A 27,367-nucleotide genomic window follows, 5' to 3' on the forward strand; every position below is an offset into this window, starting at 1 on the left:
TAGATTTATAAAATTAGATTTAAAAAAAGAAATAAATACTTTGTAACTGTACTTAATTCAATACTAATGCTTTTAAAAAGTATTTTTAAAAATTTTGACATTCAACTATCATAAAAATTTTTTAAATAGAAAGAAAATAAAACTAGAAGTAAAAAAAAGTTTATTAGCTTTTTATACATATTAAATTTTCCAATTGCTACAAGGTATATTTAAATATAAAATATCATCGACATAACAATTAAAGTTTTACCATTTAAATACTTATAAATGTATAATTTTTACATAAGATTTTTCAAATTATACTAATGCTATTTTCTCCTCTATTGTTTCAATAATAGGCAATATAAATTATAAAATATTCGTCCAATCAATAAATTTCAAACATTTATATATATATATTTATTATATATATGTTTATTTACTTTATGACGAAAATATTTTAAAAATTGTATTAATAAATTTAATTAAATTTTAAATAAATATACTTGTATATTATTATTTTTTAAAGCTCAGCTTTGTTTTATTTCTCAATATTTTAATTATTTAACGCTAATGCATTATTTATATAGGTTTTAAAACTATTTTAAAATTACTTAGACTTTAAAAATAATTAATTTAAAAGTATATTTATTATTGTAGAATTATTCTACGGAAATATTTCAGAGAAACAGAATTATTCAACAGAATATTGTATATATATATTATATGTATATATATATATATATATTATTAATCAGAATAGTATACATATATATATCTATATTGCAGAATTTGTACTGCATTCTGTAATATGTATATATTCTTCCTAAATTATTATTTGGGAAAAATATATTATATACATATTGCAGAATAAATATAAAATTTAATTTTTCCTACAAATATAGAACGTGTAAAAAATAATTATAATAATATTCGATTTTGGCTGAATTAATAAAAACTAATTTAAAGAAAAGATAAAACCAATTGATTATCTTTTTTAAATACTATTTTTTTTCAATGAGTTCTACGTCAAATGCTGATAGAAAAATACAGCAGTAGCTAATGAGATGAATAAATAACAATTTTATAGATTTGTATTTCCAGAACAATTTTGAAGCGCCCTCTCTCTCTTTCTGTATGTACAAATCGATAAAATGTGGATATAGGCAACATACAACAGGTCGGTGGAGCACAAGCAAAGTTATTTCAAAGCAAGTGGACCTGATGTTCTGGGAATAGAATGGTAAAGTATATTTCTAATATCAATATATTTATATATACACTCATATATATATATATAAAGTATTAGTTTCTATTGGAAGAAAACTAAAGTTTTTCAACTAAAAACTTTATTAAAAATATCTTAATTTATTTCTCATTTCTCTTAATATTGAAAATAAAACTTCATGGTTAATCTTACTTACGGGTATATATGCGTAAGTAAAAATGTTAGGATCTTAATCACTTTATTACAATTGCAATTTTTAGAATATTTTGTGAAATGTGCTAAAAGGAAAAATTAATAAAATTAAGAAATTTATATTATATAATAACAATATTTGTGAAGAATGTATAGAATATATGAGCTTGTGTTATTATCTGTATAAGTAGATGTATATACATGTTTTCTTTTAATGAACTGTTTATATCGATTATTTCTGTGACACATACTTGTCTGTAAATCCAATTATGAAACTTTTATTTTTAAAAGTTAAAAACATTTAACTAGTTTAATTAAAGTAACAGTTAATAAATTTTTAAAATAATTATAGAAAATCGATTAGTTTTTAATTTAATAGCTTATCTATTGAGAAAAAGAAATAACACAAATTCTGATTATTCTAAATGATGATAAATTAATCCTCAATTTTAGATTTCTATAAAAAATTTTTATTAAAATTAATGTAAATTTAATTTCATTTTTAATCAAAGAAAAAATAATATTTTATTATTCATTTTTATCAAATATTTATTCTTCTTATTAATTTAGCTAAATGATAAATGCTGTAGGCTCTTTATCTTAGAGTTTCTCAGATTTTTCTAGGAAAAATTTTTAAAGTATCAGTCGTTTTAATAGTCAAGAGTATGTACTGTACGTCATAAAATTTTTTCTATACTTTAATTTTTGTTCAAATGATTCGTGTTTTATGCTAGAATAAATTTCGTATAGATTTTAATAAACCGTAATTTTACATGCAACAGTATCTAATATTATTGAATATAAATAATGTTGTGTATCATCAAAATAAATTAATTTCAATTTTTTGTATTAAAATAAATCGAATGGACAGAATTTATAACTATTAAGAACATTTTATCAGGATATTTGTATTGTTTCTAAAAGATTTTATAATTTTTCCAAATAAGAACTTATATATTGAATCTAGAATAATTTAGAATATATATATTTTTTTCTAAATTATTCTATATACTGTATGTAGATATAGATATTCTATTGTTAAAATTGAAATACGCTATTTCACTTACGAAATTTATTTATCAAGGGTATTTAAATTCCTTATAAAAATAAATTTTTATAAAATAGATATATCAGAAATTGTTTTCTAATAAATAATATGTAAATAATTTCGTTATTTTGTTTATTTTCTAATAAACAACAAACACAGTAAAGATGTAATCCACAAAATTAACTTGAAAAATACGTAGGATGTATTTAATGACATTTTAAATAATATTTAATCATATTACTGTTAATTTATTTACTAGAAATTTTCTTAATAACTAATAAACTTATAACATAAGACAAGAATAAAATATATTACAAGTATATAAAATATTATAAAAATTTATTTCGAATAGTATATATTTTAAAATTACTCATATCTAAAATATTATTATCCTTTAAAAAGACACACATATATATTATATAAATTAAATATTATATATGTAATTAATTAATTAATGTAAAACAAATTAAATATATTTATAAAGTATACATACTTTGAAAAGCTAAATAATCATTTATCGTTAAAATAAATATATTTCTCTGGAAAACGAGTATATTTTACTATAATATTTGAGCTAAATTAAAGTGAATTTATCAAGGAAAAACAAAAAAAACTTAAGTTTAGTAAGAAAAAGACTTGTAATTAAATCTTGAAAACAAAACGTAGGTTTTTTAGATATTATTTCGATAGTTTTATTAATTGTATTAGACTCAAAAGCTTTTCTTTTTTAATTTATCTTTCAGACAATTTTTCGCTGATAAAGCAATTAATCTTTTAGATTACTATTTTATTCTAAATTAAGAGCTAAACGGTTAAAATTAAAAAGCAACACTATAAACTATACTATTATTTTAAATAATAAAGTGAAATGATACTTAATTTGCTGGATATGGGAAACAATGTAATAGGAAATGTTTATCCCAAAAAGATTTAAAACATTTTATAATAGTTAATTTCACTAAGGCTATAATTATAAATGAATTGCTTCTGTAAAATCTACTCTTTCGGATACTTCACTGACAAATCGATATGTTATTTATCATTTTTATAGCTTCAAGAAAATTATGATTTATTTAGATATATTTTTTATGAATGAATTACTAAAACTTATACTTTATGTTCGATATATTTTTTTATATCTCAGTAGTTCATAAATTATAATTTTATGCGAATTGGATCCTCATATAAAAATCTATATTATCAAAAAATATTATTTTAATAGAATTTTTAAACTTTTTATGAACCTATTTCATACTCAAAAGTAATATATTTATTTCGAATTTTATTTTTAATATATATATATATATATATATATTATAATTTATTAAACTTAATTATTAATAACATCTTTTATATACAAGTCAACATTGTCACCATTTTTAAAAACTGAAAAAAAAAAAATATGTTTTTTCATTATATTTTGCAAATAATTTAAATTATTACGCAACTAAAATTATTATGAAATAAAATATATAACTTTTTAATAAGTTTTATATTTTATTTAAAAGTTTGAAATTAAATAATTTATTTCATAATAATTAGAACAATCTAAAAATACTTCAATAATTAGAAAAGTTTTAATTTCTTTTCTTGTAGTTCCATTTTATAAAATTTTTCTATTTAATTCTCAATTACTATGAGAAAAACTTTATTTTTATAATTAAAATTTAACATTCAGAGCAATTATTTACAAAAGTTATAAAAACTGTAAAAAGCAACTGCAATTTTTCCGTTTATTCATTCGAATTCATGGAAAAACTATCAAAAGTATTACGATTAAATGTCAGAAATATATTCAAGCGTAAACTAGATATAAGAAACATGAATTTGGCGCTCAAGTAAACGTGAAGTAGATGGATTTATTTTATTGCTAGCTTGATCTTGTAAACGAAACTGTTACGGATAAAACACAAAATCGGATCATAAAGGTAGATGCAGCATAGGCCCTAAATCTGTAAAAAAAGCAGAAAAAAATCAAACAGTTTACTTACATTCGAATAAATCTTGAATAAAAAACATATTTTTAAAAATACAAATAGTATGATGGAAACTGAAAAAAACACGGTTTCTTTTATAAATTTATAATTCAGTTTTTAGCATATAAAATAAAATAAATTTTTTTTTTAAAGTAAGGATGTCTCAATATAAGAAGGATAACTTATAAACATTTATAATGATTACTTTTATGATTTTTATTATCAATCAATCTATCTTTATTTGTAGTAAGGAAAAAACCTTGTTACAGGGGGTTAGTATTATACATAGCTTTAAGTTTACAAATATAGTTTATACATTATTCTGTTAGCCAAAACTGTAAACACAACAGTAAAATTATACAAATTTTTGGTAACAAATATGAACATATAAATCAATTATTAACAAATATAAATAAATTATTATCCCTACATATTATGTTTTCATAATATGTTCACATAGTAAATTTAGATAATAAAGTAATGAATCAACAATAAATTTTCAATTAATTCGGTATCGTTTTAGCTCATTTGTGATTTGAATAAAAAAAATTATTTATTTTAAACATATTGTTTATTGTTAGGTTACCTATCTTGGCTCCGTAGTTTAAAGGTCCATTTACACACAACAGTGACGTACCGGCACAGTGCAGTGAATTTTTGCCTGTGGGAAATCGTTGACCCAGTTTTAAACCACCCTGTCCAGACTCGTCCGTCACAGTGTTGTGCAGTGGCAGTGGCGTGACCGTACCGTGAAAGTACGTTTGACGGGAACGATATTTTCACTGACGGTAAATTTTGTTTTCCAATGGATGACGAACATTTAATTGAAATCGTGCATCAACACCCTGTTCTATTTAATTTATCTCATTCGAAATACATGGACATTGGATACAAAATGAATATTTTCTCAGTTTTGTTTAATAAAATACGAAATACATGTTGGGACATTCGAAAATATTCAAAAAATATAGATTCGTCATCTCAATTTTTTATAAAGAGTATGAAACTCCCATTCTGTTGATATTTTTTGTCCATGCTTGATGTACACTTTTTTTTATTGCATTTCTTTTTCTTCTTCATTAAAAGATATAGTTATCGTAGCCAATTCATCCTCAGAAAAGTCCATGACCACTCACTGACAGCACGGTCACGTCACTGTCGTGTGTAAATACTCATCACTGTGCCGTGCTCGACGTCACTGTCACCAAACGATCACTGTGCCGGCACGTCACTGTTGTGTGTAAATGGACCCTAAGGGTCGAGTGGTAGGGGATGGTAATGGGGATCGTGTATCTCCAGTACGTTTGAACTTAATGACGATTTTACTCGTTATTAGCATTTATAATTTTTCATAAAACCCATTCTTACCCTCAAAATGAAGCTTTTTATCATTTTATAATAGTTAAAATATTTTAAAAAATTAGCAATAAAATATCATAACAGATGGCACCACTAAACGTTGCCGGAAAAGTTAAGCAACTCGTTGTTAAGATTATTTTAATGCATCAGCGTTAAAAACGACTCAAAACTTTCTAATAAATCATTAAAAGTTTGTAACCGTCGTTATTTATCAGTTTTATTTATATACATAGTTATAAAATGCATTTCAGCTTATACAATTTAATTATCTCTTTAAACATTTATAAATGAAACAAATAATTCAAATAGAATTATAATTATTTTATTATAACGTATTTGTTATTTAATATTGAATTCTAATCTCATACATTTTTGATATCTATCGCATTCTAATAAAATCAATGTTTTTTTTATAAAAAAGTTTTAAATATATTATACATTTTTCTCTATTTTAACTAAAATTAATGCTTATGATAAATCGTTTTACTCTGCTACTTTCGTTGCTTGTCTTCGGTGTTTTATATCTTCTTAGTTACCTGATCTCGAGCATCTTTATAGGGCGCATTAAACGTATGTATATATAATTATATGTATAATAGCCAGTGATAAATGTAGATTAAAATAATGAGACTACCTTTCCGGCTTGTAAAATTGTGAAGCAACTTAGAAAGAAACGTGGAAATCAAGTAGATCGATTCCGGTTTTTGTGGTAAGCTCCCGAGAATTCCGTTTGTGATTCCAGACAACTATTCTTTCAATTATTATTGCTTCAATTATATATTTATATACGTATATTAAATGCCAGCATATAAAATTTTGTTTCAATTATGATATTATATATATAATTTCTATATAATTTGGTAATTTAGATTTTTGTAGAAAAGTATTATAAATCATTCTTATTTTCTAAAAATCATTTTTATTTTATTAAACTAGATTTTTTATAATAGAATCCTTCATTTTTATTTAATAATATTCTTGTTTTTTTGTGATGCGTGCATTTCTTATAATCTCAGTTTAATATTTTATAATTTTAATTATATATTTCATCGAAATATTCCTTTATCCTTATGCATTATTTATAATAGAAAATAAAAGAAATTTCTAGTCTTTTAAATTCCTTAATCATCGTAATCCTTATGGATATAAAAGAATATAATCTTTGTATTCCTTATTTATAAGGATTATAACAGGTATCTAATTGTTCTCTAAATCCTCAATTATTTTTTGAAAACTTTTCAGTACATCAAACATGCGGAAGTGTCTAGAACAGAAATATTAAATCCTGTTGACGTTAAATTTAATTTAAACTATTAATTTTCAAAACATTAATTCAAACTTGATTTAGAAATTTGAAATAGGATCAAACTATCCGTAATACTTTACAGAAAAAAAAAATAACAGTAATTTTATTTAGAGTTTGTTGATAAAGTTTATATGTAATTTACTCTGACAACAAATTAATAATGACTAATTATATGTATATAAAAGTTCAACGTTAATAAAATTATGATTAAAATGAAGTAATTATTGATTAAATTACGAATAAAAGGATTATTTATACATAATTCGAAATTATTATTAAACGGAAGTAATTATTACAAGAAGATTTCCGGTTCAAAACGTTAAAACATAAAATTTAAGTATTTCGTGACAATTCTATTGTGTTTTATATTAATCGATTTTCCTCATCGATTACATGCAAATCGATTAGTACAGAAATATTCTGAATTAATTATATTTTTTAAATTATAAAATTATTTCTATATTTTTAAAATGCGTTATATTTTTTATGTATCTGATTGCAACGGAAATAGCAAATTTTGCAAAAGAAAAAAAAAATTATATTTTAAAATATAAATAATAAATCGATCATACTTGTGTCAAAGTAGATTAAAATGAAAATTTTCTTCACAATAAATCTATAATACGTGAAAGAAACTTAATAAAAAATTTATATTTAGATAATTCTCCATTTCGTGTCCAATTGTTACTATAAAATTCCAAGCTAAAATGAAATAATAGCAACTCCTTATAAATTATTAAACATATAATTTTTTCAAGTGTTAACAAAAAATGTAAATTGAGGATTTTATATAGTCTTTTTTTATTAAAAAAAACAATTCGCCAATATAATAGAGAAAAATGTATACAATATTTAAAATTTTCTAATAAGAGAACACTGATTTTATTAGCATGCGATAGATATCAAAAATGCCTGAGGTTAGAATCCATTATTAAATAGAAATGCGTAATAATAAGATAATTATAATTCTATTTGAAGTATTTGTTTCATTTATAAATGTTTAAATAAGTAATTAAGTTGTATTTATTAGCTAAAATGCATTTTATAATTATATATATAAATAAAACTGACAAATAAAATGATTTTCTAACTCGTATTCATTTACTGTATATACGATATAACACTAGATTATTTGATAAAATAAAAATATTAAAAATATTTTAATTTAAATTAATAAATAGGTTTATATCTCTTAACAAATATATGATTAATGGTTATATATATACGGTACATAATCATATATTTATATTTTTAAATAAATAATATCAAATTATTAACGTCATATCGTACAAGCCTAAAAATTATTCAGCACAATCCATTGCTTATCGGAAAATTTTATTTAAAATATGCATTAAAAGTGTTATTTTTTAATTGTATTTAAATCGTTGTGACAAATTTAAAACTATTAAAAATACATTTTAATTATCCAATCATTAAATGTTTGACTTATAAATCTACTTTGTTTAAATAGATCCATATCCTACTACTGCAATATGTTAACATAGTTTGAGCAAATGTATATTTAAAGAGGAAATATTGTTTTAATCGAAAATATTTTAGACATAACACATCAATTAAAAAGAGAACTAGTTAAATAAATTAAATTTATTAAATAATAAATAGATCGTAAATGTCATTTTTTGAAATTAAACTAATTATTCTGAACCGGAAATATAGCTTTAATTTCTGAATAATACTTGACTTCTGTTATAATTACAATAAAAGAATAGAAATATTTTATTATTCTTCATAAATTGCATTCGTAATTTATTAAAAAAATGAAAAAATATAGAATTGTTGTCTTTTCTATTAATAATTTGATTTTAAAAAGAATTGTTTTGTCATTAATATTACAGTCAATTTTAACATTAAATTTAAATCTTATGAGTAGAACTTTATAAAATAAGAATAAATTCTAAAATTTGCATATTTATATTTTTAGCAATGATTCTAATACATTATTCAATACTGTATTTTTTAAGTTGCACTTCGAGAGATTTTTTAATATAAGATATAAAAATATCCCCTATCAAGTGCAAATGGAAAGAGAATTTTTTTAATGAATAATAACAATTATTATTCTTCAGTAATAAATTTTCTATTGATTATTACTATATTTATTACAGTGTCATATCGCGAATAAATGTGTATTTTTTTATGTGTGATACGGTTTAGATGATCATTTTATGAATAATAATTTACTTATAACTAAGATATATTACAGTTAATTAGATATTAAACTTTTATATAAAAAAAGATAAATAAATAGAAATCTGAATAATTTTACTTTTATTAAAACACTAATTCGAAGAGTAAAAATTAATTGTTTTCATAACATAAAATCCAATTTTTCACCCTGACTTAGTATTAATATAAATGCATAAAAATATTAAAAACAGTACTGAAATAAAAATACCCGTTATTATCTATTTACCATTATATGTATTATGTCACGTAACTTCACAATCAGTCAATATTTACAAAAATAGATCCTATCATAAGAATAAACTTATATATGTTTATATATTTATCATTCCTTAATAGGTAAAGTATGTATTGAATAAATAAAACGTTATCAATGAAAAAATATAAATTATTCCACAACAAAATTAGATTGTCTCGTATCAAACTCTGAATTTAAATTTAGTTAAGAATTTTTAACAATATCTTTCCTTTTTCAATAGAAATTGATTCAGTCTGCATTATTTAAAACGTCAAATATTCTTTTCTCAAATAAGTTCAATCTTGTTTTTTGACTTAGCCTACTTGTTATTGTATATACATTTTTATTATCGATTCCTCCTGTCTTATGCTGCTTATTTAAATATCGATAAATTCTATATATATATACATAACTCTATTATAGAACTATTGTAAAAAGTATATTTAATCAAAAGCAATATAAAATTTTACAGCTATTTAGCAATAAGCTAAACAATGAAGAAAGTTACATAAAAATTATTGTTACAGTGTTGTAGTTATAACTATATAATGTTTGCATATAGCAATGTTTGTATACAGCATATAATGTATGCAAACGTTATATAGTTGTAACTACAACAAGATAGCAATGTAAAACATAATCCTGCTTAATAATTAATTTGGCAAATAAAATATTTAATAAGTTATAAATTTTAACATTGTATTCAATTTTTTTATCGTTCTTAAATATATCTAAATTTCTTTCATTTTCAATTGTATTGAATTTTAACATAATTGAATTAGTTTTTGTTTTAGATCTGCACGTATATAAATAATAAAAGTATATATTAAAAAATTTCATTTTTCGAGTCTGCATAACACGTATTTCATATAATCTAATTTAATATGCAGTTGCATTCGTTCTCAAAACAAAAATACAATATTGGAATAGTCGAAAGGCAGACATCTTTCAACTGTTTTATTACTTTCTTCAAAGCTTGTTATTCGGTTGGAACGAATAATTTTTTTTTTCATAAGTCAACATTGAACTGTTTATAGGTTAGAAATGGCGTACAAAATAATTTGAAACGGTTTCAAAATTTCATTTTCTTGATAATATGTATATTTCAGGATATCCCTATAAAAAAATAATATCTACAATGAACTTTCAATGAATTTAGTAGGATTAGTGAATGACTTTGTTTCAAGACTGAAATAAAACGACATCACTGCTATTGTGTTTTTATAAACTATAAACACAGAATATTTCTTATCGTTTTAGTGTAAAATTTTCTAATTCTTAGCATTTATTAATAATTCAAAACTTCAATTTTAAGATTAACTATAGATTTATGATTATGAATGTCAGTCATAATTTTATTTTCATGCCATGAATATTAATACTTTTAAAAATTTCAATATGTTTCATATCATAATCGTAATTAAACTGGTACGAATTTTATTACGGAATTCATTTTACATTGTGCGATTATTTATTATTTACATAATTATTTTCCATTTGCAAATGTGACGAATATTGCAGAAACAATAAGAATTACGAGTGTATAATAAAACGTTTGAAAATAACTCTTTTGCATTCTCTATAGAAAAGTTTTTCTTTTTAAAAAAATATTTAAAATAATGGAAATACAAAAATATTTTATTTCTCTGTTTATTGTTATAAAATATGGATGTGTATTTTGTTACCTTCTTGCATAACAGAAATACATTTCTAAAAATCTATATCCAAATATTTTAAATCAGGGATTCTCAACGAAATCGATATTGATCCCTTGAGAGTAGATCGACCTTTCAAAAGGGTCGATACTTGCTCATGCAAAGGGTCGAAGAGATTCGATGAGAAAATTAAATAATAACATATAAGTATTAATGCTAACTACTAAAGCATATATCCAGCATACTGTGATTTTTACGAAAGTAAAACGACTATAAAAACCAAAAACTAGCTCCGATATTTCTTACCAAATCAAAATATTTGGTAAAATAATTGTTATTTATCTATGCTTTCTGATAATTTTTAATATACATTATAGTACTGGTTTGGGAAGCTTTGATCACAAAATTAATTTTCTAATTACAAATATGAGACATACTGATCACTAATTTTAATTAAATTAATTTTCTAATTACAAATTTTAATTAAATTAATTTTATTTTAACAATAAGGCAAAGTTTTTCTCTTAATTATTAAATGTTTTAATATTCGAGAAAATTAAAACACGACAATTGTATGAAATAATATAACACCAAAATCAGATTATTTTTCAAATTTTTTTATTTTTACATTTAAAGATTAAATAAGTTTATTTTATTTAAGCTTTTCCGGCTTTTTCATTCACTTTATCTAAACCACAACAGATTTCTGCAAGTAAGTGGAGTAATAAATTTTGGCGATTGTTGACAACATATTCCCGGTCTAATTTCTGATATTTTAAAATGTAACACCAAAAAAGTTCATTTTGGAAGTCGTCAATAAATTGCTGGTCAAGTATTTGGTAACGAGAAACAAAATTCCAGTTTAGATAATCTTTTAATACGCGTAAAGTCATAGTTTTTAATCGTTGGTATTTTTAAATTTTTTTAAAATCAAACTTATGTACGTATCACCTAATAAAATTATCCGAAAATACTGATTACAAAATTAATTTTCTGGGAAAAACTTGGGCCATACTGATGACAAATTTTAAGTAAATTAATTTTTCGACAGAAATCTTGATCAAAAAATTAATTTTAGATGTCGATTAAATTAAGATTACAAATAATTTGTTGCGTTTAATTTTAAAATTAATTTTTCGGGTTATAAATTATTTTCAGTTCAACAACTTCTCGGGTAATTTAAAATTATAAATAATTTTAATATTTAGAAAACTTCCCAATTCGTTTTTTAGTTTTCATAAAACATCTCGTAACAATAAGGCAAAGTTTAATATATTCTTTCTAATTATTAAATTAATTTGCAATAATAATTTTTACAATTTGTTCTAATATCCAAGTAAATTAAAACACGACAACTTAAAATAATATTATAACAATAAGACAAAGTGAAATAGGGAAACAGTTCATTATAATAATTATTTATATCATATTTGTTACTTATTAAATATCGCAAAGAGAACAAAGCTTTTTTAAAATATTTGTGACAATAACAAGTTTTTAAATATTATCTGATCTTTGACACCGAAGAAATTCGATGTCTGAATAATTGTAGTTCCAGTTTTTAAAAAGATTTTTTTTTTCTATCCGCCCACCTTTAGATAAAAATAATTCGTTATATGTTGTGAAATAATTTAATAACTTTTGTAAATTGCTATGTTCAATCCAACCAGTTATATCCGATGCATTTCAAGTATAAAATTTAATCCATAAATTTTTTTTTTTTTTTTGGTAGTAAAATCGACTTGCCATTGATCTTTCACTGATAATTGATACTTTTTAACAGAATCTATATAAACTTCTATTACAGCTTCTACAGGACTGCGTACTGTTTTTATGGCCTACTGTCGATAAATAATTTCATGAACTTTCACTTGAAATGCTTCAAAATCTACTAGAATCACATTCTGTAGTTTTATATAAATAAAAATTAGGATCTGTACTATTTTATATTTAATAAGAAAATAACGAAAAGATTTCATACATAAATATTTTTTACTGGCCAACTAGAATGTTTATTGATATACCAAATGTTATCTTGTCTTCCTATTTTTGATATTATATCACGATTATATTCAATTATTTCATCCATTTTATCAAATTGTTAATGCGAATTCTGTAAAAATATAATTTTTAAAATTTATATTGTAATTGAATTGAAACAAACCTTATGTTTTTAAAATTTACAAAATTCAGTTACTATAATGAAATGAAAGTAAAAGATATATTACAAGAATTTAACTCAAATTGTACAATAATGATAATACTAATATTACAAAATGGTCTTTCTTCAATGAAATTTATACTGTGTGATCAAGCCAAAACCAACTCATTAAACTTTGAATTACTATATGGTTTATACTAAACCATAATTTCTTTGAAATAATATTTATTTAACTGATAAACTGTAATTAAAGATATTAAATTTATAAAATGAAACTCTGATTATATACATTTTTCTTTTTTTATTATAAACTCATCTCACCTCAATGTAAATTATTATATATGAACGAACTTTAAGAATAAATTTTACAACAATAAGATAATTTATTTTAAAAACGACTTATTTAATTAAGCTAACTAAAAACATAATAAAGTTGTAACACTATCTGTATTAGTTATATATTATAGTACGTACAATTAGATTAATTTTAAATATATTTAAAAAATTTATATATAATATGATTACATTTATTTATTTAATATTAACTTATTATCAATAATATTATCATTTTAATTGATTTCTATACATTTAAATTTATATTACTGAGTATTTATTTAAATATAATTAAGAAAGATTTTAAAGAATATTAAACTCTAAGAAAATGAACCTCTGATTGTAATTTCTTCAAATTTGTTTTTTATATGATAGATACAAACCGTACAGATAATTGCTGAATTCTTATGTCTAACTGTTAACTTTTTAAAAATAATAGATTCATTATAAAAATGAATTTTGCTGAACTTTTCCGTTCAGTTTATCTACAACATGACATATTTCTGCAAGTAAGTGAATTAATATATTTTTGACGACTTTAAGTAAATTATTCGTATTTCAGAAATAAGTTATATAATACCTTGTAAACTCTATCACTTCGCGCCCACTCCCTAAAATTTTGTTTCTCATATGATACGTATAAACCGTGCAAATAGTCCACAGATGAAAAGAAGGAGTTATAAGTCATTTAAACGGTTTGTAAATAAATTTTATTTTAACAATAAATTTAATATATTGTGTTTAGTTATCAAATTTATTACAATGTCAGTGTAAATTAAAACATGACAACTTCAAATAATATAACACCGAAATTTCTTTAGCTATACGAATCATAAATCTTAATTAAATTAATTTTATTTTAACAATAAGGCAAAGTTTAATTATAAAATTAAGTTGTGCTGATTTGTAATAATAATAATTTCTAAAACACAGCAATTTTAAATAATATAAAATTAAAGTTTTTTTTATTGTTGAAACTTGTTGATTCTAACAAAAAATTATAGCTATATTTATACTTAAATTCAAAGGATATCAACAGGTTTTTACTACAATAGTTATAGAATAAACCTGATAAAATTTATAAAACAAAAATTTAAAAATTTTTTGTGGAATAATTTATGAATTTTCGAAAGATTTACTTTCATCTAGAGTTATGTCTAAGTTAAACTTTTTGCAAAGGCAATTTTTTAAATAAAAATACGTTCTGAAGACGATGATCTTGTATAAGAGGTTCTTGCAAAAGAAGTTTTCGACGAGGTATCGAACCAGTCTCTGATCCACAATATTTATACCATCTCTTGACTCAAAAACAGAGGAAAAAGGCTATTTCAAAATTAGCAACTTTAAAAAACAAAGATATGTTGGAATTCTAAACAATTGTAATTCCTTAAAATATGAAATTTTAAAGAATTACAATCAGAGGTTCATTTTCTTAGAGTTTAATATTCTTTAAAATCTTTCTTAATTATATTTAAATAAATACTCAGTAATATAAATTTAAATGTATAGAAATCAATTAAAATGATAATATTATTGATAGTAAGTTAATATTAAATAAATAAATGTAATCATATTATATATAAATTTTTTAAATATATTTAAAATTAATCTAATTGTACGTACTATAATATATAACTAATACAGATAGTGTTACAACTTTATTATGTTTTTAGTTAGCTTAATGAAATAAGTCGTTTTTAAAATAAATTATCTTATTGTTGTAAAATTTATTCTTAAAGTTCGTTGATATATAATAATTTACATTGAGGTGAGATGAGTTTATATTAAAAAAAGAAAAATGTATATAATCAGAGTTTCATTTTATAAATTTAATATCTTTAATTAGAGTTTTTCAGTTAAATAAATATTATTTCAAAGAAATTATGGTTTAGTATAAACCATATAGTAATTCAAAGTTTAATGAGTTGGTTTTGGCTTGATCACACAGTATAAATTTCATTGAAGAAAGACCATTTTGTAATATTAGTATTATCATTATTGTACAATTTGAGTTAAATTCTTGTAATATATCTTTTACTTTCATTTCATTATAGTAACTGAATTTTGTAAATTTTAAAAACATAAGGTTTGTTTCAATTCAATTACAATATAAATTTTAAAAATTATATTTTTACAGAATTCGCATTAACAATTTGATAAAATGGATGAAATAATTGAATATAATCGTGATATAATATCAAAAATAGGAAGACAAGATAACATTTGGTATATCAATAAACATTCTAGTTGGCCAGTAAAAAATATTTATGTATGAAATATTTTCGTTATTTTCTTATTAAATATAAAATAGTACAGATCCTAATTTTTATTTATATAAAACTACAGAATGTGATTCTAGTAGATTTTGAAGCATTTCAAGTGAAAGTTCATGAAATTATTTATCGACAGTAGGCCATAAAAACAGTACGCAGTCCTGTATAAGCTGTAATAGAAGTTTATATAGATTCTGTTAAAAAGTATCAATTATCAGCGAAAGATCAATGGCAAGTCGATTTTACTACCAAAAAAAAAAATTCATGGATTAAATTTTATACTTGAAATGCATCGGATATAACTGGTTGGATTGAACATAGCAATTTACAAAAGTTATTAAATTATTTCACAACATATAACGAATTATTTTTATCTAAAGGTGGACGGACAGAAAAAAAAAATCTTTTTTAAAAACTGGAACTACAATTATTCAGACATCGAATTTCTTCGGTGTCAAAGATCAGATAATATTTAAAAACTTGTTATTGTCACAAATATTTTAAAAAAGCTTTGTTCTCTTTGCGATATTTAATAAGTAACAAATATGATATAAATAATTATTATAATGAACTGTTTCCCTATTTCACTTTGTCTTATTGTTATAATATTATTTTAAGTTGTCGTGTTTTAATTTACTTGGATATTAGAACAAATTGTAAAAATTATTATTGCAAATTAATTTAATAATTAGAAAGAATATATTAAACTTTGCCTTATTGTTACGAGATGTTTTATGAAAACTAAAAAACGAATTGGGAAGTTTTCTAAATATTAAAATTATTTATAATTTTAAATTACCCGAGAAGTTGTTGAACTGAAAATAATTTATAACCCGAAAAATTAATTTTAAAATTAAACGCAACAAATTATTTGTAATCTTAATTTAATCGACATTTAAAATTAATTTTTTGATCAAGATTTCTGTCGAAAAATTAATTTACTTAAAATTTGTCATCAGTATGGCCCAAGATTTTCCCAGAAAAATTAATTTTGTGATCAGTATTTTCGGATAATTTTATTAGGTGATACGATACATAAGTTTGATATAAAAAAAAATTATAAAATACCAACGATTAAAAACTATGACTTTACGCGTATTAAAAGATTATCTAAACTGGAATTATGTATCTCGTTACCAAATACTTGACCAGCAATTTATTGACGACTTCCAAAATGAACTTTTTTGGTGTTACATTTTAAAATATCAGATATTAGACCGGGAATATGTTGTCAACAATCGCCAAAATTTATTACTCCACTTACTTGCAGAAATGTGTTGTGGTTTAGATAAAGTGAATGAAAAAACCGGAAAAGCTTAAATAAAATAAACTTATTTAATCTTTAAATGTAAAAATAAAAAAATTTGAAAAATAATCTGATTTTGGTGTTATATTATTTCATACAATTGTCGTGTTTTAATTTTCTCGAATATTAAAACATTTAATAATTAAGAGAAAAACTTTGCCTTATTGTTAAAATAAAATTAATTTAATTAAAATTTGTAATTAGAAAATTAATTTAATTAAGATTAGTGATCAGTATGTCTCATATTTGTAATTAGAAAATTAATTTTGTGATCAAAGCTTCCCAAACCAGTACTATAATGTATATTAAAAATTATCAGAAAGCATAGATAAATAACAATTATTTTACCAAATATTTTGATTTGGCCCGAGAAAAACTCAACAATATAGGTCACAGTCATTCAAAAATGTTATATGTACAAGATACAAGTTTTTGAAAATTATAATGAAAAAAATATAAAAATGTAACATTAATACATTAATTAAAACACGTTACGTTAACGTACTGTATATCTTAATAAATTACTGTTCCATTTTTCATTCATAATTGCTTCATTTTCTATTCTCATCAATATATCCTTTTCTGAACATCTTAGCGTAAATGCTTCCAAACGACATTAGCTTAAATTATTACAAACTCTATTTTAAATATATTTTAATTTCGAAAATGATCTTTCACAAAATACCGAGTAGATGATACAGTTAAAACGAATTTATCCGCTGAAAATAAATTTGCATATGCTAAAGTGTGCAAATGAAATGTTTGCAATACTGCATAACGACATTACCTTAGGATTTCATTGAAAACAGTCCATTTTTGGCAAAATCCAATAGTTCTGTTTGTAAAGTTTTCTTTGTCACATTAATTATTCGTTTTTACTTATCAAATTAGATAAACTCTCGAATTTAATAAAATTTTATGAAAAATATTCTGATCTAAATAATAAAAATCATTATAAATGGCATTGTTTATAATGATTTTTGAAATTGTTTATAAAACATCGACTATTAAATCTTGTTACTCGATCCACAATTACGTTATAAACATTAATTCGAAAATTGTCGCCAACGTTTACCTCCTTCCACTTGTTACATTTGTTTTCTGCAAAATCTTTGTTAACAAAAATATCAATTTTTCTTTTCTCAGTTTCTTCATTTACATCTTCTCTTCGGTCATCCGACCGGCCAATATTCTTTAATTATCATGAATGTGTAGACTATACATTTTACTGTACATGTTCTCCACGTGTCGCGGTCATGCAACAATGTAACAAGAGACAAATGCAATGTGAAATAGAGCAAGGAACAAAAATAAGAAACATGTTCCTATCAATACAACGATATCTAAATTACATTCTACATTTCGTCTTTATATCAATATTACAATTATCTCACTGAAATAAATCATTTATTAAATAAATTATTAAATATTCCGATTCAAAAATAATACGAGAAAATTAAAGATTTGTTTTTAACGACAATATCTGAAGTATATTGTATTCTTGCAATGATAACTGTAACCAAATATTTATTTCTTAATTGTAACTTACTTTGAAAATATCCAAACAAAATTTTATTAAAGTATTAAAAAAAATAAGAAACGGCGACTTAATATACTTTATTTAAAAATTTGATTTACATATATTTTCCTTTTCAATACAGTTTAAAAGAATAATAATATAATCACGCGATCCTCATCTTCTCATCCTAATAATATAATCACGCAATCATCTTCAATCATATGTTTAATTAAGATAGTATTCACATTAGTTTATTAGAATAATATTTAGAATATAATTTACCTTTAAATTCTCAATAAAAACCAGTATTGTTATTTAGAAACTTTCAATTGGATCAAACATAAAAGTTTTCTAGGAAGACAATAGCTTAATCCGGAAAAAAGATAAAATTATAAAAAGTTTATTAATTTTTCGAATTTTTACAATAACAAAATCGATTAAAAATTTATAAATAATTTTTATAATGAGTGATAATTTATTCTATAACAACTGTTATCATTCTATGCTGTCATTACATTTTAAATGATAATTTTAAAAAAAGAGAGAGAGAAAGAGCATTACTATCTTATAAGTATCAAATAAAAGAAAGTATACGAGGTAATAAAAATTTTTAACGTAGCTGTATATATATATATATATATATGTATAGGCCTACGTTAAAAATTTATACTTTCTTTTATATATGTTTGTGATATATATATCACAAACGATTATGTATTTTTGTCAAGACTTGATAAAATATACAAACTTTCTACCACTATATGTTATATGTGATCGATAGCTCAAGCATATTTAATAATATATAGGCTGGATATTACATACAATGTAGTTTAGCAGTAATATAATAAAAATCACTCAAATTATTAAGTACATAAACATTATTTATTAGTCAACGAGTTAATAAGTAAGTTATTAATTAGTCAGTAAGTATAATATTATGTAATTATAACAATGAGAACTACCAGATTAGTTTTTGTATTGGATACCTAAATGAATTTTTAATTATATTTATTGCATTAAAATTCATTTTAAACAGTTTTTTTCTTTAAATTGAAATAATAAAACTTATTACTTTAAAAGTTGTTTAAAAGCTTATTATTCTACCTTAAGAAATTTATCGTCTTATTACACCTTAATCACTTTCAAGAAACTCTTTATAAATATTTATTTTGCTTTATGCATGTATTTGACAAGCTGTTTACACAGATATATACAACGTAGATAAATTATTTTTTAAAATAAATTCTGTATTGAACACATTATATACGAGTATATACATATAATCAATCTGTAAAAAAGAGTGTAAGCAATAATTTCTAATTAAATCAACTTTAAAAATAAATAGTTTTAAATTAATAATTCTTAATTAGTAACGTCAGTACTTTTAAGTAAACTCTTATATATTGAATAGCATCACTTCCTTCGTTCAATTGATAAGGGTTTTGTCGGCACGATTTAAACAGATCTAACAAAATGCTTTTTATCAAATCGTTCATTCTAAAGAAAATAGAAGAGGAATTAACCAAACTAATTTATTTTGACATTAAAATCAATGCTTATTCAGAGTTTCTTAATGCTCTTAACGAATTGCTGGATAAGCTTTATTTTATGTCCTGTCATTTTAAAGTATTAAACGTTTAATTTATTATTCTTAAGAAAAGATATGATAAAATTCCATAAATAATTAAGTGATTTAATAAATTCTGTTTAAAATTATTTATGTAATTTAATTTTTTTTATTGCAAATGAAGTTTATTTTATACTAACTTCTTCAGTTCAAATGTGTATCAATAGAACAATAATAATTCATAGTAATAGTCACTTATATAAGCACTTATTTTTCTATGACCATATATATAATTAGATATTTTCATAAATTTAGCATTTTAGATAGTTTATTTTATTGTTATGTAATTAAAACTATTTTAAATAGAACTTCAATTATATAAAAATCACTATGGTCCTTATCATCGCGTATGTATATGTAAATAAATCTACCAAAAATCAAATTCTGAACGAATTATTTTAAATTATCTTTAAACTTATTTTATTAAATTTATAGAAAACATAACTGTATTCTTTTTACTTTGATATATCTAAATTATTCTTCAAAATATGAAGTAAAATTAAATAGAAGACATGCAAGATTTAGTAGAAATTACTAAATTTGTAACTCGAGAAATTAAAGTACTTCTAAATATTAATAAATCTTAATATTTACAGAAAAAATATGTAATGTATTGTAGAAAAATGTATTTTTCTTTCCACGGCAGAAACCACAAAGCAATTATTTTGCCGAAGTACTTTATTTTTCTATAGTACCACGCCTTATAAAATGCATTTAGAACTTTCTTAGTCCCTCATCAGCCGAAATAAGTGCCGCTTTGCAACTGAGGGACCAAAAAGATCCGAAATACATTTTGTAAGGAATGGTTCTATAGAGAAATAAAGTACTTCGGCAAAACAATCACTTTGTGATTCCTGTGTTGAGGGAAAAAATACACCTTTATACAATATAAATTACCAGCATACTTCAAGAGTTTTATAATATAAGACATTGTTGAATTAATTTATTTTTTAATTAAAAAAAGTATGAATAAGAAATAATTGATGAAATTCAGTTCCGAAAGACTAACCTATTTAAATTTTTAAATTAAATTTTTATTTACTAAATAATCAGTACAATAAAGATATTAAATTCCGCATAAAATGAAGTTACTTTATTCAATTATAAGATGTAATGAATCTTTGGAGAAAATGAAGACAAAATTATATTAATTTACGACAAAATTAATTTAAGAATTTTTCTTATTTTTCTTACTGAATTGTTAGAATATTAATTTTGAAATATTCATTCAAAGACGGTCTTTGTTTCATATTTCTGAATAGAAAATTTTATTTTTTAATCAAATATAACAATAAAATTGACTTAAAAACCCGAAATTTATAACACATGTTTAACTTCATATAGAAATTTTTTACGTTTCGAATTTATAAAACATACAATAAATTAATACTAAAGTAATGTCCAGTTTCTATAAAGCTGAATAATAAAGGTTGACTTTATATTTATTAAATTTACTTAAAATTTTATAGCAAAGTAGTAATAACATTTGTTTGGAAAATTAAAATTAATTATTCTATGATGCAATTTAATTATTATAAATTTCTGATGTAAACAAAAATTAATATAATTATAGTTCAAATAAACAATGATATAAATATATTTAACGTAAGACGTTTATAATGTAATTAAATTTACATAAACTCTAGCTTAATATTAAAATATATATATATTCTTATGATTTTTAAAAGCAGTGTAAGTAAAATGAGAAAAATATAGTTTTATTTTATGCGAATATTAGAATATGGTTTCAATTTAAATTCCTAGAAACAGAGGAACAATGAAATGATTAATATAAATAGAAACAGAATTTATTTCAGATTTTATCTGATGTATATATCGGTATTTTAGTCGATATTTACTTCAAAAATCGATATATTTAAAAATAACAAACAAAAATGATTTATTTTAGTTCTTAAAATACTGCTGAATTAGTAAAATTTATTTTATTATCAACTTCTTAGTACGAATTACATAAATGAATAAACGGATCTATGATTTCATTCATATTAATGCGAAGATCTAATTTAAAAAATAATAAAAGCTGGAATAATAATTGTATTTGTTCGGATAAAGAGAATAAGTTGGCAAATAAATTAATATTAAAAAAAAACTGCATTCAAAGCAAATTAAAGACAATAAATTCTAAGAGAATTAATGCATGGATGCAAGCAGGAGAGGGTAAATCAAGTAGTTATCCCCTTGGCAATAATTTAATTCCCTAGAACCAAATAATGGATGTAATCCAAAAAATTTTTTCTCTTGGAAAAAATTCTAACAGTGCCCGAAACTTACGATTTTGTTTTCATTAATTTCTCAATATTTAAACACATGTTTTCTTATAATATTATTAATTTTAAATAGTCTGCACGTACTTTATTTTAAAAATATTAAAATTTTCAATTTATTCGCTTTTTAATTATCAAATTTTTAATATATTTTTTAAAGAAGAATTAATTTTTCTCATTGAAAATTTCTAAAGTCCATCTGAAATGCTTTATAATTTTGTATGCTTAATAAATAACATTCTATGTTTTAGTATTATTTAATATTTTTAAAAAATTTTATCGTATTTATTGAGCTTCTTTAACATATTCAATACTTTGTTACGAATAAAAATTTTATTTTCCAGCTTTCTTTTATTTATTTAGAATTTTACTTTTTATATAATTATTTTTTTATGGATGGAATTCTGTCGTAATACTTTTTACAACAGGCATTATTCATAAGCACACAACAGAATTGACTTTTAAATTATTTAACAGATTTAATTTTGACTTTAATAATTATAACATAATTAATAAATTTAATGAAATCGATTCATAATATAATTGTAACTTAACCGGATTTTCATTATAACATGTCTTTTAGTTTCGAAGAGCTATTGTTTATCAAAATTTAACAAAATTAATCGTTGTTTTCTTGGAATCATTAATTTTGGACTGTGTCAAAATTATTAAATAATTTAAAATATATTTTTATTAATTAAAATTCTCTAATTTAGATTTGTACTTATAATCATAATAAATTAAAATCCAAAAGCATTTTTATTAATTACAATATTAAAAATATTAAGCAAATAAATTTAATTAGGATTTTTTAAATAAAATTATAAATTTTATAAAATTCTTCTTAGAATTATAATTATAAAAATCCAGCAATTTATTGTGTAAATTTCTCAGCAAGAGTTAAAACTGTGTGTGGCACCATCTTTTATGAGATTTTATGTTAAAAAGCTTTTTATATTATTAATTATTATAAAATGGCAAAAACCTTCATTTTGAGAGTAGAGATAAGTTTTATTTTTTAAAAAATTGTAAATGCTAATAAAGAGTTAAGTCCGACTCTATTGGAGATACACATGACCCCCTTTATCTCTCCACCCCTTCGGTCTTAAACACCAAAATTTAATAGCATCAATCCAACTAACACACAAGCCTCCCTGGAAAATTTCAGAAATTTTCGACAAAAAATACAGGAGTTATTAAGTTACAAATTGGGTAAACAAAATCGTGCCTCCCAAACACACTAACATCTGTTGTAGTACAGAAATCCCCAACTTTTTTTCCATTTCTCGAAGTTTCAAGGTCTCCTCTGAGTCTAAAAATGTAAAAATATTGGGTAGAGTTATTTTTTGTCCGATCGCCATAATTTCCTTTGTTAAATATAACTGCCGGAAAAGTAAAAATTAATTATAATTAGAGTATTATTAATCTTAAAAAAAAATAATGTTATTAATTTAAATTTCTTTACAGATAATCAACTAATGAAGTTCAGAAATAAAAGTCTTTGTTTACTTACCTGCCTACTTACTAAGTCATACTAATAAATCATGATCATTCAAGCTGAAGATGAAAAATACAATTTTACGTCGGGTCATATTTTACTTTTTAAAAATAACCATAACGTTACTACTATAGTTATATCAATAATACTAGGTTTGTTGATTCTAGCCACAATCATTGGCAATATCTTTGTCATCAGTGCTGTTTTAATAGATAAAAATCTTCGAACTGTGAGAAATTATTTAGTTTTATCATTGGCAACAGCCGATTTGATGGTTGCTTGTCTTGTAATGCCCCTTAGTGCTGTTAATGAAGTGAATCAAGAATGGACGTTAGGACCGGCGTTATGTGATATTTGGACATTTTGCGATGTTTTGTGCTGTACCGCTTCTATTCTTCACTTACTATCTATTGCTGTAGACCGATATTGGTCAGTAACAAATATGGATTATGCGAGACAAAGAAATGCTTGCCAAATTTATTTGATGATTTTATTTGTGTGGATTACAGCCATTGTGATATCGGTAGCTCCGGTTTTCGGTTGGAAGGATCCAGATTTTAAAAAGCGTCTGGAAGAAGATAAAAAATGTTTAGTAAGCCAAGATTTAGCTTATCAAATTTTTGCCACCTTTTCCAGCTTCTTCGTTCCATTGATAATTATTTTAATATTGTATTGGAGAATTTATCAAGTAGCCCGAAATAGAATTCGCAGAAACCCACGTAACAAAGCCATGTTTCTGATTAAACTTCAGAGCAACAAACAAATAACAGAGTGTGAAATCAATAATAAATTTGGTAAACTTTTAATACTGGCTAAAAGAGAAAATAAAAAATGTAAAGAGACTTCAGATTTTAAACGTGAAAAAAAAGCAGCAAAAACTCTTGCGATTATAACAGGTGTATTTGTAATTTGTTGGTTCCCATTTTTCGTCATGGCTCTCGTCATGCCTATTTGTAGATCATGTCAACCAAATGATTACATTTTCAGTTTCCTTCTATGGCTGGGTTATGCTAACAGCATGCTAAATCCTATCATTTATACAATATTCAGTCCAGACTTCAGACAAGCTTTTAAAAGGTTGTTTAGATTAACCTAAAAATATTTTCTAAAAGAAACAAAAATAAAATTTTTCATAGACTATATATTTCAATATACAGTATACTTTTCTTCGTAACAAAAGTAAAACTTTTAGGAAAGATAATATCAATATTAATAATTATTATTTATATGTTAATATCTACATTTTAGTGCATTCTTTGAAGTAAATTCTGGATTATATTAATTGTTAATAAAGTATTTAATGATTTGTGTTATGGTTTCAAACTTGACAAAACTAAAACTTACATCAGCGAAGTGTATATCTAATTTTATTTATCACAGTCGACATTCACAAGTATTACATAGAAAAAATCGACGACCGGATGGCTGAGACGGTTAAACTTATCGATGTGGGGTTTCGAGATCGAATCAGAGTCTATCCCGGATATGTCGGGCCCATTTCCGATTATCCGGCTGGTCCTTTGGGCCTGACCAAACCTATGATTGCTATGAAAAAAAAGGTTTCCTAAATGCTCCAGGGTGGAAGGGAGAAAAATTATCACAAAATAAGTATTTTACAAATATTCAGTATTTTTTAATTTTAAAATAGAAACGCAAGATCAATAGAAAAGTAAATTATAACATTATTTTATAAATTAGACCTGTATAAAATTATAGGCATTAGTATACAGAGTTATTCGGTGGTGTTATTCGTGATTCAATGGCTTTTGATCAAGTGATAAGAACCGTTCTTAAAATAATCATAAATATATCTCAGTTGGGTCATCCCCAAGTTTAAAAAATTTACCAAAGTCCTCAATATCTAAATTCAGACGATATAGTTTTGAAATTATATTTTAAGACTTGGTACATCACATGGAAATTTATATAGATTATATAAGTTTATATAATACTTCCACTAAAAAAATATAATGTAGCATTACACTTCAAAAATTCGTTTAAAATATATTAGAAATTTTCTATTTTGAAAATAACAGAAATAAGTTAAATTCATATGATAATTTGAAATGCAAAGATTTTTATTCATGTTTATTTTATATATAAACAGTTATTTAAAGAACTAGATATTTTATAGGCTGCTACATCTTTAAAATGTAGTTTTTACCACTACTTAAAAGCTAATTTTTGACGATTATTTATTTGTTTAATCTTATATAACAGTCAAAAACCTTATTTGAATAAGTATTTTGCATTTTGAATTTATACAAATCAATAAAAACTAACAGGAATCACTAAACTACTAATATATTATTATTACGTCATCTAAATTTAATGAAAATTGATTGAAAACTTAAGATACAGTATATGTATAATTGGAAATTTTAATGAAATAATAAATGAAATTCCTATTATCCTGAATCCGCTCTAATCCAAACACTGTTAATCCGAACCAACTGTTTTTCCGATAAATATTTCAATCATAAACCGAAAGAAATCACAAATTATCTTTTAAAACTGAGACGAAATTGTTAAATTAATACATACGACACATTTTCACATAAATAAATGATTGTTCAAGGGTTAGTTTTGTCATCATTGCACACCTTGGGTGTGTCACACAATCCGGTATTTGATATCACTAATCCAAACAATCCTTGACAATAATTATTTCGAATTACCCAGTTTATTTTACTCTTTAATAAGAATGACAATATCAATCTTAAGATTAATAAAATTTAGCCTATATCGTTTCTTTTGTTTTATTTTTTTTTATGATAAAGTTTTTAATTTATTTTCCAAAACTCGAATAATAAGGTTTAAGTCTTCGTTAAAATATTTATATTTAAATCGTATGGTCAAAGAAAAAAGTAAACGAAATAGATATGCGGATGTCCAATGCGATTAAAGTGTGAACCTACTGCTCTGGAGCTAGGGCATCAGTTCCGTGTAAAGAACACTAGGAATTTTTCATGGGCGGTCCATGAAAAATTCCTGACAATTGGTCTTTTTCGGACAATAAATTGGTCTTCGTTTCTTGCCTCCCACATTGCAGGATTGATCAAACGCATAATGAGTACAGAAAAAGGTCCTCTTAGTGCACCCAAAGCAAAAAAATTCAAAAAAGGAAACTAATGCATACAGATAGAAATATGTATAAAGATCATTTTAAAAGTAAGAAT

The 27,367-nt window shown here is 22.8% G+C and overlaps 2 protein-coding genes across 2 annotated transcripts in view; both read left to right on the forward strand.

The window, feature by feature from the left end:
• The window catches only part of LOC136977542 (sorting nexin-13-like), a 154,165-nt gene that overhangs the window by 32,806 nt on the left and 93,992 nt on the right, over positions 1-27,367 (forward strand). The window lies entirely within an intron of this gene.
• On the forward strand, positions 1,180-25,352 carry LOC136977562 (5-hydroxytryptamine receptor-like). The gene is made up of 2 exons (XM_067273056.1): positions 1,180-1,222; positions 24,158-25,352. Exon 2 carries the CDS (start codon positions 24,235-24,237, stop codon positions 25,282-25,284), a length of 1,050 nt encoding a protein of 349 aa, XP_067129157.1. The 5' UTR covers positions 1,180-1,222; positions 24,158-24,234; the 3' UTR covers positions 25,285-25,352.

This window comes from Centruroides vittatus, unplaced genomic scaffold (genome assembly GCF_030686945.1).
Source record: "Centruroides vittatus isolate TY-2023 unplaced genomic scaffold, ASM3068694v2 contig_460, whole genome shotgun sequence".
NCBI lineage: Eukaryota > Metazoa > Arthropoda > Arachnida > Scorpiones > Buthidae > Centruroides > Centruroides vittatus.